At 40.0% G+C, this 15,896-nt stretch overlaps 1 protein-coding gene across 1 annotated transcript; it reads right to left on the reverse strand.

Moving 5' to 3' along the window:
* Positions 1–347: 347 nt before the first annotated feature.
* On the reverse strand, positions 348–15,414 carry LOC146628268 (creatine kinase U-type, mitochondrial-like). Its single transcript, XM_085357695.1, has 9 exons — positions 15,205–15,414; positions 13,109–13,307; positions 9,155–9,250; positions 8,618–8,839; positions 7,617–7,702; positions 5,132–5,255; positions 3,786–3,920; positions 2,578–2,703; positions 348–545 (listed from the first exon to the last, which is right to left on the reverse strand). The coding sequence occupies exons 1-9, from the start codon at positions 15,348–15,350 to the stop codon at positions 432–434; spliced, it is 1,248 nt and encodes a 415-aa protein (XP_085213821.1). The 5' UTR covers positions 15,351–15,414; the 3' UTR covers positions 348–431.
* Between the last annotated feature and the right edge of the window lie 482 nt (positions 15,415–15,896).

Raw genomic sequence — 15,896 nt, forward strand, 5'->3', positions numbered from 1 at the left:
AGGAAAGGGGATGTGTGTACAGGACATGCGACAGGAAGGGAGTAAGCCAGGTTTGGGCAGGCTGAGGAGTGCTTTGATGTTGGGCCATGCAGAAAAGGGCATCTTATAACAGCCCCATAATTTGTGCATCCTTATTCGTATCCACTGCTATCTTAGAGCAGGATTTAGATTTAAGCTTAAATCAAACTTTGAATTTACTGCAGTAGGCTTCACTCACTTAGGCCCAAAGCAGTTCTGGGAGCCTGAAGCTACATCTAATATAAAGAGATTATATTCTAGAGAGGTATGCTGTGGGGTGGGATGGTGTAATTAGTAGTAATAAATGAGGCGATGAAATAGATATTTGTAATATCTATGGGCACAGAGAGCGAGAGGAATTTGTGCATGTGTGTGTGCCCAGAGGTCTGTGTGGGGAGGTGAGGGATCAGTGTCTACTTGGACAGCTTGATGGGTGGGGGCACCTTGATGTCCTGTCCTCTCTCCAGTCTCTTCTCACACTCAATTAGGTAGTTGACGCCATCAACCACTGTCTGCACCAGCTGGACCTGAGAGGATGAACATGCCACATTTTAGTAATAAAAGTGAACAGGAAAGTGCACAGAACATAAAAAGTAGACACTATTTTTGCAATAAGGAAGAGTAATTTTATCAAGGTCAAAGCCAAGTGACATTTGTGTTTGGTAAGCCACACAAGACAGAAATTATTAACATGACCAGAAAACATTTGTATCTTAAAGCAAATAAAATAGTGAAAGCCTAATACAGGGTACTTCTAACAGCTTTTTCTTTGAATGCTGTCAGAGGCTGAAGATACAAAACAGTCTGCAGCTATAAACAAACCCTTCACAACCAAAATGCCACCTACCAAATAAGGATGAGCAGATATAAATACAAGCAGCCTGTACTCTTGTTGATTCTGTCTTATGGCTCAGTTAAGACGCAGAATGTGTGCCTCCTCTAGTGCTAAGTACAGCCCACCTCAAAAACAGGCACTTCTCAAATCTTCACAGGGGCTGATGTATAACACACAACCCAGAAATATCTATATATTTTCACAGCAGGACGATGCAACAGTGGTTAGAACGGTCACCTCGCATCAAGAAGGACCTGGGTTTGAATCCTATGTCTGTGTTGCTTCTCTCTAGGTATTCAGGCTTCTTCCCATAGTCCAAAGACATTAGGTTAGTATGTGGTTCCAAAGTGGCTGTGAGCATGAATTTGTTTGTCTCTGTGTTCTCACCCTATGCAGCTGGGATAGCTTCAGCCTGTCCTGATAGATAGTTTCTATTCTGTTGTGTCACACAGCAGTGTCCTCACAGTGGTGTCATGTCTGTGTCAAATTACAACCTGCTGAGGGCCTAAAAACTAACAAGAAACTTTCAAGTACCCGCAGAACTGTTTGTTTGTTTTTTTTAATTAAAATGAGGATTACTAAATATTTATTTTATTTAGTATTTCTAAATTCTGTATTTTATATCATATTAATTCAACAACAACAATACTTAGACACATCTATGGTATCAGTTTCAAAATCGTACGTCGCCTTGGTCTCATGTTATCTCATTCATAAGCTTTTCTGAAAACCTGACCTTTGACCTTGTCCAAGGCTGAGTCGAAGCACCCGTGGTATGAACTTCAAACTCCTATGTGGCCTTGTTTTTGTGTTATCACACTAATGAACTTGCGTCTAATTCTCCGTCAGCCTTTTATGACTGAGGGGTAAAAAGCATCGAGTTAATTTTACTTCCTCAGACTTCTGCACAGGTTTGTGATTTTAATGTTTATTTTATTTGCATTATAAGGTGACCTTGAGTGTTTTAAAAGGCACCAACATATCAGACTGAAATCTGTATTTGTTAACATGGGCTTAAAGAGGAACACCTCCTTGTAGTCCTCCTGCACTTTTCCCCAGCTGCTCACAATTCTCTCATTCCTCCATCCTTATTCAGATTTTCTCTTTCCTTAACTCACTGACTCCTCCCTTGGAGGTCAGCTTCCAAGCCTTTCAATAATCAGACAATATTTTAAAGAAAGAAAATTAGATGAGTGATTCTTAATCTGTACCAAACTGAAGGCTAATTTGTACACTGCACTTCACCCAGAAACAACAAAGAGCCCCCGCCTCCTCTGATGTCATCAGAATAAAACACACAACCATGCACTCACCACAATAGAGAGCTCCTCTATTGTACTGTACCCATGTGACGCTGAGGCCAAGGACATAACGGAGACAGATTACATGTACAGGCCAAACAAGAAGCTTCTCTTATGCTTTTGCAGTTGTGAAAAATAGCTCCAGCTATACTTACTTGGAGTACTAACTGTACTCCAAATAATCCGACTCACCAAATATTTGTTTAGCAACAGTTTACATTGTGCTCATATTTTCTAGGTAACACGGTTAAGATGGTTAGCTTTTTTTTAGCCTCACTGAGAAAGCATTGTCTTTGCTTATCCCGGGATAATTTATCGAGGTATTTGTGGTTAATGAACAACACCTGGAAAAACGGCTTGACAGGTAATATCTGCGGTGTACTTAAAGGTTAGGGACGTAGCCACACACTTCATTTACCCTACCTCAGACTGTCCCAGGCGGTCTAGGTTGGAGATGTCAAATACACCACCCACAGCTGCAGTATCCACACCGCCTGTCCCTCGCTTCTGCAGACGCAGGTTGTCCAGGATCTTACTGAAGCGAGGATCCTGGGATGAAGCAGAAAGGTGTTATTTCACGCCGTTTCAAATCACCAACCACAATATTATTAAGGGTGAATTAATCTAAAGATTCCTTTTGTAGACTTGAGAAAAGAATTGATGATGTTCACAAAGCAGACGATGGATATCCAAAGTTATCAAAGGTGTTTTAAAGTGTCAAGAAGAGTGAAGTATTATCAACAAATTCACAGAGAGCAACACAGCGCAGAACAAGCCTTGCAGAGGTAGGAAGTGAAAGATTTCAAAGACTCTGGAAAGAAGAACAAGAGAGATGTGTCTAAAAACCCCAGAAAAACTCCCAAGACATGAATGAATGACTTAGCCAAGTCAGAAACTGTAGTCTCAAAGAAGACAATTGCTAGAACCATGCACAGGAAACTTAATTCTGGAGAAGAGAACGCCATCCCCACAGTGAAACACACAGATGGGAGTATTATGCTGTGGGAAGTGGGAATCTTGTCAAGGTGGAAGGAAACATGAAGAAAGAAGATTTTGCAAGAAAACTTCAAGTAGTAATTGCTTGTGGATCGTTGCGTTGTCTTCCAACTTGACAACGACCCAAAACATGTCGCTCCTGCTGAAGAACTACCTCCAGAAGACCAAAGTGAAGGGTATTGACTGGCTTGCTCAAAGCCCTGACTTTATTCCCATTAAAAATCTGTAATGAACTGAAGACCAAGATCGGTGGAAGAAGACCATCAAATCTAGAGGAGCTTGAGAGATTCATCAAAGAACAGTTGTTTGGGATTGCTCAGGAGACATGTGAGACTTGTGGAAAACTACAACAAAAAGTGGAGGCTGTTATTGAGCAAAAAAAGGTACACATCAGACAACGAGTTAATAATTTTTGATAGTTTTTGTTTTTTGTGAACAAAATGAATAATGTAACATAATGAAGATGTGCTAAAATGTCCTGAGTCTGTTTAACGGCACTCGGGAAATCCTTGCTAGCTTAATTTTAAAAAGCCACACACAGTGCAAATCTTGTGCTTTAAATGTGACCCCAAAACCCAATAAAACACATGTATGGAAACAAACGTATGGAGTTTCTTTACAAACATTAAACTCACCTTGCTCAGCAGGGGCAGCTTGACGTGGACACCGGCCCTCAGTCCTGTGCCCAGGTTTGAGGGGCAGGTAAGGACGTAACCAAGCCTCTCGTTCCACATAAATTCCCAGCCTCTCTCCTGGATCAGACGCTCCACCTAACAGAGGAATATGGAGTCAAACAAGACAGTGAGTGTGTTTCACTCCCAGACTGCAATAACTGCCACACCTTTGAGTTTTCATATTTTGTGGCTGACAAGAAAAGAATAGCGAGTTGCTCAACTTCTATAACTGTTCAATGAACTCTGGTGGGAGTGGAATGACAGATAACCCAGTGCTAATGTAGAGCCAAGGACTGCTGTTCAGGGCCCTCACACATTTAGTACATAAAAGCCCCAGATGTTGTATTGCTTGTCTTTAGTGCTTTCTCAAAAGGGGAATTTGGCCTGCTTTTGGATAAACAGTTTATCCCAAAAAGTTGATTGTATTCATCTGGACATGGTGTTTTCAGTGGGGGAAACGTTTTGTTTCAGCTCGCTGTCTGACTTCTTCAGTCTCAGCTGACTGCAGGTTTCTCCAACCTTATAAAAAGTACCTCTGCAGACTGACTGAAACTAGCACCACTGGCAAACAACATGCTGTGAGATCAGTTTCTTGATGATTAATATGGAAATTGTCATGACCATTGATCAACAACCACTGATCAATGGCCATGAGTACCATTCACAGAGTTGAGGAATGGCTGGAATCACAGCATTGTAAGATGGTGAAATAAGTACCCTTAGGCCCCCCTGCTTCATTCAGAGATGGTCGTTCCCTTTTCACGTAAATCTCCCCACTCAGTGTTCCTCCCTGTTCAGGATGTGTAAACCCTCATTATGGGAACATATACTTCCTGGACAGGATGACATGTACATCCTCTTTCCTTACCTGGGCGAATGAGTATGCATCAGGACATAAACAGTTTATGTTTGCCCAACCATTTTTGGGCATCTGTCAACATGTGAAGTCAAAGTCTAGTGTAAGCAGTTTTTTCCATTCTGTAAGCATTCTCTACAGTGATGCTTTTAGACTGTATTAATTATCTTGCCAGGTTTATTAAATCCATAAAGCCATCAAACTGCAGCAGACCCACAGTTTACCATTATCAAATTTAATATCCAATACTTTTATTAAATCACACACAGCCAACATCGTGCAGTGTATCAGATTTGCTGGCAGTAATTTCTTATGGTCCAGGATCACATTTGCACAGAGATCACAACGGAGAAAAACACCATGCCTGCTCAACTCCCCAAATTCTCTATTTAGTTCTTTTCTCCTTAAGCTGTTTCAAATTATCCCCTTGCATACACAAACACAGTCTTACCTCCTTCAGGCCTCTGCAGAACCTCTCAAAGACTCTCTTCATGTTTCCTCCCTTCTCCATAGAGATGACTCTTGTGTGATCCTCCTCATTGACCCAAATCAGGAATGTCTTCTCAATGTTGTGCCTGCGCATAGATTAAGGACATAGATTATACAGTATTCATGTTTGTGGTTGATGGTTGCCCAGTTTCTGTAATTGCACTAGCATATAAAACAGAAGTGGACAGACTATAGACAGTAAAAAAAAACAAAAACCCCAAATGGTTATGGGCTGGAAAATAAAGCCGATCCAGAGGTGCCTTAACCCTGCATTCTACCTGAAGGCCTCCAAACTATGATAGCTATGGTTGTAAAGAAGACCTTTGGTCCTATAGACATTTATAGGAAAACAGCCTTCAGTCTTGACCTCTTTAAACACTTTCCTGACGAGTTTATGGCCTCATTCACTCTTAATCAGACGGAATAAAATATTGAGTCTATTTTATAAAGTTTGAACATGCTATGTTTCAAATTGGAGAATTATCTGACCATTATTACGATTATCTAATTATCTGAACCCTCACCCCTAAGTCTTTTACTACCGCTTTGTCAAGGTTTCAATGAAACACTAAAGAAAGCAGACATGTTATTAAACAGATAAAAGAAAGTAAAGTCTACCTGATAAAGAGTCAAGCCTGTCAGTGATACAAACAAGTGTTTATTCACATTAATATTTATACTTCTGAAGATATAACCACGACTGCACAGATGCATGTTCCTATTCCAGACTGAAGACTGTCTAAAGCTATTACAAAGTGCACACTGATTGTACTCCGGAGAATATATATTCTATATACTAATGTTCAGTACCAACTATACATGACCTACTGTACACGTCACTTCAAGAAAAGACTCCCTCATAGAAAGGCTCACACAGTATGAGTCATTAGAAGTGCCAACTTTTCATGCATAATGTTATAAAATTTTAAGTCAACGCATAAGACTACTGTGAGGTAGTCTTTTCTCTGTGCTTATTACCTTAATGGTGGCAGACATTTAAAAAGGGTAGGGAGAGAGAGAAGGAGAATACAGTGATGCAATAAAAAGGAAGAAAAAGAACACGGAACAGAAGCAAAAAAGGATTAAAAAATAAGCAAAACGATTCACAGCAGAGCTGAACATAAGGTTAGTGAAAAAAAGAAAAGATCAGAGAGCCAGAAAAAGAGAAAGCTGAGCTCCTGAAAGAAGAGATGATGAAGGAATGACGTGAAGGTGAATTATTAAGGAGAGCTGAGGACAGGTTGGCTGATACGGCTGGCAGAGGGAGAGAGGAGGGAGGCTGGTGATTGATTTTGGCTGGCTGACACGTTGCACTGGGTTATTCCTGAGTACATGCTGAAACTCAGTGCTGAGGGAGCATTTTCCGCATTGCTAATACACCTCCACCAAGGATCAGTGACGGAGAAACGCCAAAAACAAAGACAAAAAAAGGCCCTTCTTTATTTAGAAAACTGTTAAATATGAAAACTAATCATTAAGGACTAAAAGAGTGGCCTCACTTGGGAGAAACACGTTACATAACTGTTTGTATGACCCACTTCCAGTTTGTAGCAGTAAAGAAAAACGTTAATTAAATATCATAGTGGGTCACCTCCAAACACTGCATCACTGTCATCCCTCAGAAAAGAAGAAAATGTTATTCTTAAATATAAATACAAGATTAGTCAACCATCAGCAGCGCCTTGTGTAAATCCAGTACACAGCAATGATCTAAATCAGGGGTAAAAAACATAAGGACCACAGGCCAGAATCGCAGCGGCAAAGACGCCGTCCGGCCCACTAGACCCCCCTAGATAATGTGAAATAGGGCAATCTTTTTTGAAACAACTGTATTTCAATACATTCTGCAGCTTTTCTGCCTGATAAAGTCCAATCATACTACACCAAAGTAATTAAAGATCAGACAAAAAAGATCAAATGGCAGAAAAATTCTGTTCTGTGTATCTCCTATACAAATTTCTGTTTTTTACAGTGGATGCACAGAGGGGAAAAAAGGGTATTCTCTGTGAATTAACAAAAACTTTCTGTTTTGTAATTAGACGGCATTCTGTGCAATGAGATAATAAAACTTTCACTATTGTTTAACACATTTACTTTTTATTTCAGTTTAAGCCCATAGAGTCCCGCTGGCAGATGTTTTTCATTTACTACAGCAGCATTTCTTTATCATGTAGAAAAAGTGAGATATACTGTTGTTGCACTTCTTTTTTGGTATATTATGATAGCTCAGAGATTAAATGTGTAGTTAAACGTCTTTATTCTGACAGAAAGGGGAGTTTCACTGTTCTGGTCCACCTCAGGTCAAAGTGGGACATGTTATTTGGCCCATAATATAAAACAGGTTTGACCTCTCTGACCTACATGAACCTTTACCAAGGTATTTAGGATCTCTTTATTTCTGGAATTAACAGATGAAGAAGTTTTGTTTACCAGCCTTATCCACTTACCAAATACCACGGGCATCTGGCCAGTCACGAGCCATCCCTGCACACGTGAGGAGGGGGGACACCGGCTTGTCAAACAAGAAGTGGTCCTGTTGGAAATACAGAAAAAAAGGATGATTTATACTCAGCTAAGTCCAGAGTGTTTGTTGGTAAAGAAAACAAAATGGGATCAAGAAATTAGAACTAATTACAAATATAAACAACATCAGAACATTAGAAATAATATCTTCAATCAACTCAATAACCTTAACCCAACATTCAATCAAGAGTTCTTGCTGCTATTTCCATCACTAAAATGCATGCTGGGAGCCATTAACAATGAGGTAGACCTGAGAATTCAATACTCTGATCTTTTCTCATTGTGAGGAGAAAAATGCTGTGTCAACCACAACATGCCCACTCCTGCTTATATGTGAAAAAATTCTCTTTATTTTTTCTTCTTGTAGGTCACGTAGTGGAATTGTAATCACATCAACAGCAGGCTAAACATAACAAAGAAACATTAAGCTGATGGCCCAGAGTTTTCTGGTTAAGTGTGCTAAAAAATTCCAGCTTATAAATATGTGATCAACTGACGGATCGTTTCTTTCAGGCTAACTATATGAAGTACAAAAATGAGAGAATGCATCCTCTGCCAAGGCCAAGTATCAGTTTTGCAATTTTAGTCTGGATCTGCACCAACATGAAATGGGTTATTCTTTTGCTTCGTCTTTCTGCCAAGTTTGATGCAATTCTATTGGTAAGTACACTTGCTAAAAGACAAGCAAACAGACAATGGCACTGAAAATATATCTTTCCTTATAGAACACCTGTAAAATGTAGTAACTAAAATATAATGCTTTAGTATAACTTTGGTTTCCAATGTGAAATTGTATACATTAACTTACAGGATGTTTTTTCTAAGACAAATATACAAATAATTAAATGAGAGCAGAGGTAGCTAAAACTTGACTTTTTCCAAATGCAAATTCCAAATGAGTCAACAGCACGACGTCATCACTCACATCAATGAGCTGTTGCTGCTCCTTTTCTGTCATTTGGGTGAGACTGTAGTACTTCCCTGTTAGGTCACCCTTCAGGCCAGACAGGGCATCCACCACCACTCTCTCCACCTCCCTGCGCTCTGCCCTGGTGCAGGCGGGTGGCAGGCTCAGGCCGCGGATGCTGCGGCCTGTCCTCACCCTGGACGACAACACATATCGCTCATCGAAATGACCTGACTGGATCTGAAACAAAGATGGGGGAGGTTTAAGGCTACCTGTGCAGGTAAATCAGATCATATAATGTATTTTAAAAAAAAAACAGTGAAAGAAATAAGAGGTGAGGAGGAGGAAGAATTTTATACTTCTCTAGACTGGTTATTGTAGTATATAAAGAGAGCTAGAAATCTAACTAGGCACTTTGCCTTCACAATTTAAACGTACATATTTAGAGTAAAATGAGTAGTTCTTAATTTTTTGATGCTTTTTGCAAATTTTGCTTTCAAATACCCAGCCCACGGAGTAAAATACTACTTCAGGCACTGTCAGTGTTAGTAATACCTTGCTAGAATCCAGATCAGTGGGGTGCTTCATGACGTGGGGGTCATAGCCATTGTGCCTTTCCTTGATCACAGGGTCCAAAAGGTCTGCAAATACCTAAACCAGAAAAAGGAATAAAGAATACTCAGACATTGCATGTATAAGGTTTACTAATGAGTTCATTTTAAAAGTCTATTTTTTCCACCTTTAAATATTTATTATTGCTCATTTAAAATAAGCAACAATGAAAAGGAATAATTAAAAAAGATTTTTCTTATGCCTGGTCTGGAGTGATTGATAAGCCAAGTAGAGCGAACAATTAGGGTCATTTATTAGTGAAATTGAGTCACATGAATTATTGAGTTGATAAAGTTAAAGTAATATAATCATTGTTATTTTGTTGTCATTTGTTGATAAAGCAGGTAATACATTTTCCAAAATGCATGTTGCAGTTGATTAGCTTGTTCGAATCAGTTTATGTTCACTAGCATTAATTACCATAAAACAAGCTCTAAACAGTAACTTAAGCACATTTTTACAGCACCTGATATGCCTTTAAGTCTGATCGGCCCATTTACAGCACAGTCAGTAAAATATTTGAATTGCTGCGTTATTTCTGACCATTTGATAAAGAAAAATATACAATACACTTGGATACCTAACATCACTCAACTAACTAGTGGAAGAGGGGATTTCCTCTATGAGAATAAATCTAATCGGTACTTCAGTAGTGAGGCATGGTAGAGGCAGCATCACCCTTTGAAGGTGAGAGCGGGGAGAGAACTCAGAGAAGATGCTAGGAGGAATGGAGCCAAATGCACAGAAGCTTTTAAAGAAAATCTAATCCAGAGTGCAAGCAACCTGAGACCAACAATGGATCAATTTTCACAACAACAGCCAAGAGAATGCTGGATTGGTTTCAAGACAAGTCTCTGACTGTCCTTGAGAGACCCAGCCTAAACTCAGACTTTAACCCCCCCAAATCTTTGAAGAGACCCAACGGTGGCTCAAAGCTGATGACAAGGCTTAAAAAGATCTAGAAGGAAAAACTGGACACACTGCACATGTGCATGTGTGAAAGGTTGTTACACTTAAAACTATATCTGCCGTAAATGGGGAGAAAAGATGATTTCAGAGACTTTGAACATTGGTGCAATACGGGCTGAGTATTTCAGGAACTACTAGGATGTTCCCCCCAACCATCGCTACGGTTTTTAGAGAATGGCGTGAAAAAAGAAAATATCCAGTGAACAGCAGTTCTCTGAGTGAAAGTACTTTGTTGATGTTGGTAATGATGAGGATAATGGCCAGACTGCCTTGACCTGGTAGTAAGGCAACAGTAACTCAAATAACCACTCTTTAAAAGCAGATGAGCATCTCTCAACACGTCCAACCTTTGGTAAATGGCCTGTATTTGTATAGCGCTTTACTTAGTCCCTATGGACCCCAAAGCGCTTTACAAGTTCAGTCATCCACCCATTCACACACTGGTAATGGTAAGCTACATTGGGGCGCCACCGGGCTCTCTGACCACCACCAGTAGGCAACGGGTGAAGTGTCTTGCCCAAGGACCGAGACCGAGACTGTCGGAGCCGGGGCTCGAACCGATTCCGTCTTCCGATTACAAGACGAACTGCCAACTCTTGAGCCATGATCACACCTTTGAAGCAGATGGGCCGCAGCAGCACAAGACCAACCCAGGTGCTACTTCTTTCAGATAAGAAAAGGAAATTGAGGCTATGATTCACACAGGCTCACCAAACTGGAGATATTTTCTTTGACACACTTTGAGCCCCTGAGTACCAACTGATGATCATTTAAACACCACAGGCTACTTGAGTATTAATGGTGACCACGTTCATCTCTTTATGATCCATCTTATGATGGATCATTTCAGGTGGATAACATGCTACATCACAAACCGCAGATCATTTCGAACCTGAACTCAAATGGCCTCCACAGTTACCAGATCCCAATCCTATCAGTCTCTTAAGTCCGAAGTCATGAACCGTTTCCGGGTCCAAACTGTCTAAACTCTCTTACCGTTAATAAAATGATTAGTGTGCTCCCAGGTGTTACAAGAAAGTTTAACATCCAACCATCCATGAAAAATAGAATTTCTGAAGTTCAACCGAGTTAGAAGGTAGCAAGATGTTAGATCACTGGTTTCCATCTAAACATTATACACCATGTTCTGAATGAGGAATTTTGGAAAAACTAAAACAAACAGCTCTGCTATCACTTCACATTAAATGAAGATAGAAAACTAGCAAATAGTTAGCTGATGGGCTGTAGTTCCATTGTAAGGTTTTAAACTGCAGCAGATGAATAGTACTACAGTGAGGTCAACAAGTATTTGTTCACAAATAAATTGTTCAAAAATCATATAATGTGATTTCCGGATTGTTCTTTTTAGATTCTGTCTCTCACAGTCTCTCTGTCTCTATGCTGAAAATTGTAGACCAAGACTGAGTAAGAGAACTTGCAAAATGACAGGGTGATCAAATACTTATTGACCTCACTGTAATAAAAACCCACAGAGCCCAACAGTGATCTCTCATTATTTTTAGGGGTTTGTTAAGATTAAACAGAACAAGATACAAAGCCCTGCAACATGTTAACGATACAACAGTATCAGTAGGAGTCTGGACCTGGAAGCAGGGTTTACACGTCATCACTTAATAACCAGAAAGAGCACTTGTGCGGTCTGATGAAATGGGAGTTGCACAATATGGATGCGTAGCAACAAATCTACGCGATCGTGGCTCAAGAGTTGGGTGTTCGTCTTGTAATCGGAAGGTTGCCGGTTCGAGCCCCGGCTCGGACAGTCTTGGTCGTTGTGTCCTTGGGCAAGACACTTCACCTACCGCCTACTGGTGATGGCCAGAGGGGCCGATGGCGCAATATGGCAGCCTCGCTTCTGTCAGTCTGCCCCAGGGCAGCTGTGGCTACAACTGTAGCTGCCTCCACCAGTGTATGAATGTGAGAGTGAATGAATAGTGGAATTGTAAAGCGCTTTGAGGGGTCCCGAAAAGCGCTATATAAATGCAATCCATTATTATTATTATCTACTGCAACTCTGTGATCCCATCATATCAATATGGACCAAGCTTTGAGAAATGTTTTCAGCACCTTGTTTAATCTGTGAACTAAGACTAAGAATTCTGAAGGCAAAAAGGGATCCAACACAGTACTAGGAAGGTGTGGATATTTTTGCAGTGCAATCTTCTAGCCAACATTTTATGACTGAAAAAAGTGGAAGGGTCTGAAATATCCTAAAAAGACTCTGTCTCTGAACATTGAGTAACTACTTTACCAGAAGTCACTGACATTCTGTTGTGTTACAGTAACGCCATACCCTGAAGTGTTCAAAAGAAACTCCCACACATGTCAAAAGCTGGGAGTATATGATACATTGCAAAGGTATGTATTCATATTGTTTAAGGAAAATGCTTACACAATCACAAGGAACAGAAATGTCTAATGGTTGACCTGCAACCTTCAGCATTACAGATTAAACACTCATTATTCTCCTGATCCATAGTTAATATCACATTCAAAGACACACACACTGCTGTCAGCAGTTCCAAGATATTTCTGTAGCTTCTAAATGAAGTAGGCAATTAAAATGAAAATGTACTGAAGTATCCTCATTTTAGATATTGAGACATCCCAAAAGACATGTCCCAGCTAAAAACCCTGCCTCTATGACACTGTAATACTCTGTGTATGCATGTGTGAATGTCACAAAACATACTTGATAATGAGGGTGGGAACACTAACAGGGTAGTGAAGACCCGAGGACATACGTCCCGATGACAGCTGCATATGCAAGTACATAATAATGAGTCTTCTTCCGCATAAGGAAGGATTCTCTGTTACCTTGTGATTCTTTCTAAAACCTATTAGACCCAAAACCCTGTTTTTGTATGCAGAAGGAAGCCTGTATGTCGAAAAGTTACTATGACGTCTGACCTCATAAGACTCCTCGTCCCCTGCCACCATGCCAACGGTCTTGATGAAGGGGTGCCCAGGGTTGTCCACGCCCGTCTGGATGGCCTCGTCCAGTGTGAAACCATTGGGAGTGGCCCTATCACACAGCTTAGCATAGATTGCAGGTGTGAGGTTACTGGCCATGCAGTTGTTGTGTTTGCGCAGGTCTGGGAACTCCGCACTGCACAAACACAAATGAAAGATTATATGTGAATGTGCTGCTATTGGAGAGAGAGAAAAATTACAGGAGTGTAGGCGATGGTTTACTTTTTGCCCTTGGAGCAGGGGCACAATGAGTGACTCACTCAAGGAACTGTTTTTCATTGCACGTACGCAAGTGACTGGTGTGTCAACCTGTGACTTTCTGCTAATACAACACCCTGCCGGCTAACAAAACACCACTAATGTAAGACACAGAAGGACACGAGCATTGTACTATAAAACATGGCACAGCGGCACCATTAATGTGCATTCTTTGGTTAATGTTCAACTATTCATGAGATGGTAAAAGTGCCATTTATTTCATGATGATAGAGGATGCAGAATTAGATTAGACACTACAAGTTTTTCAAATGAACATTTAGGCTTTCACAGACGCTAATGGGAAAAAAAGAAAATGCTGTGAAAGACCAGCAAAAATTAATACTTGTTGCCAAGAAGTCTGAAAGATTAGCACTGCCGTAGAAGCACAAATTAACGTGTGTGTTTTTGTTACACTTTGTCTCAAAGCATAGGGCTAAGACATCAAAAATAAAAAACGTTCACAAACTCATCTTTATCATAGACAATCAATCCTTTAGACTTTCCAGCAAATTCAACTTTATGTTCCAGAATTGTTTTGTGTATGTGTATATATTTTTTATGGCATAGCGCAAAAATGAAACAGGCAAATGTTTTCTAAATTTATTGTTAAACCATTTTTTACATCATTTTTATTGGACAAAAACCAGGTTCCGTAATAGTAGTCTGTGTCTGTGGAGTAAATGTGTAACTGTATGTTCAGAACCATTTACTAGAAAAATTATTTGTCGATCAAATGTCCTTGGATTAAAAAACAAAGACAAGCATGTTTTCTTTATTGCAATAATCTGACAGATATTTATTCCTCTGTAAGGGATGATCTGGCTAGAGCCCTATTGTATGTGGAAGCAATGCCAACATCTGTCTACAGTTTTTGCCAACACACCACGACCACCTACTGCACCATTACTGCAAGGTTTCAACCATAATCACTAGCTACTTCTAATTTGAAAACTTTGGGACCATCACTTAAAAAGGATTATGATTTTTACTTTTAAAAAATGGGTCGAAATATTAGTAAATTATATAGTCCAGGTGATTTTCCACATTCTATTTAAATATAATTAAATATTCCCATTTCATGCGGGCCACCCCACTGAACCAATCTTGTTAACGCCCCTGCTGCAGGAGCTCTTTAGGTGTGACCACTTGTATAACAGTGGGCAGGGTTTTATATCAGAATACCAGTAATCATTTACTAACCTATATATGGTGTATGTGGTGCATTTTTAATGCATGCAGGCGTGCACTGGGACACGTACGCACCCCGCCTCGGCCTCTCCGAGTCTTTTGATCCCGCCAGTATCCATGTATAACAATGGGTGCATGCATGAAACCTATTTTTATGGCGCTAAACCATCTGCTCTGCAGGCTGGTGCAAGGAGCACAATTATAGCTGAAGGAAGCAGAGATTTGAGACATAAGGTTGCATACGTGCGATGGTTATGAGCGATATTAAATCTAATTTTACTTCACGTAAAAAGCATCACTGAACCAAGTATTTTTGCAAGGACGTTAGGATTGTGCGTGATCCCTATATGCTGCCTCTTGCACGATTAATTTTAATTATGTTGATGCAAACAATGATATTAATAACATATTAATATTTCACAAAAAACTAAAAAATAATATAAAACATAGCATTCGCGCTGCTTTACTAATAACTAATAATCTGTGCATTACATCACAAAATATGTGATAAAGTTATGCTAAATGCTTCTAAAAATAATGGCTACATTTGTGTGTAGTTGTTGTAGTATTGAAAAAAAAAACGTTACCTCGCGGGGTACCTCCTGCGAACAGGCACTCCGGCGCTAACATGTTCCCGGTGGAGGAGAAATCCAGCCGTTACCGAGCCTCCCACCAAAGTCAGGATCCCGATGTGTCGTTTGGAGGAAAGGATTCTCGAGAAACTGCTTGCCATTTTTTATCCTCCTTGTATTTGGGTTTTGAAAAAAATGAGAAAGGTCTTTTTTTTCACGGCCACGGGGAAGGAGGGTCAGGTGGACGGGAGTGTCGGTAAAGAAGTGCCCGTGATGGAATGGAAAGGAGTACGATTGAGAAGCAGCGACGTCAAGATGGAGGAATACACGGCGAGAACGGAAATTCAGCTGCATCTTCAAAATAAAAGCACAAGATTAAAACGCCTAATGTTCCTCCTGCAAATGAGGACACACAACCTTCACCCCCAAATGTGACTTTATCATTTTTTCACAGTATATTTAATTTACTCTAGCCTAATTTACTCTAATTTTTATCAAATGTATAGTAATTATACTTTTTTTTTCAAGGAGCAACGATGATGATTTCAGTTTACTGCTTTTTATATTTTACTCTGGCAGTCATTTCAGCTGTATACCTTAATAATGAACCACATGCAATATCAAAGTCAATCTGAATGCCTCTGGTTGTACACTGTTACTAGTCACTCTTGTGAAAGAGTTCAATTAGAAACAAACAGTGCCTATGA

The sequence above is a fragment of the Diplotaxodon limnothrissa genome, linkage group LG7 (genome assembly GCF_057381915.1).
Source record: "Diplotaxodon limnothrissa isolate DT_005_m linkage group LG7, D_limnothrissa_male_GT1.1, whole genome shotgun sequence".
NCBI classification, from domain to species: Eukaryota; Metazoa; Chordata; class Actinopteri; order Cichliformes; family Cichlidae; genus Diplotaxodon; species Diplotaxodon limnothrissa.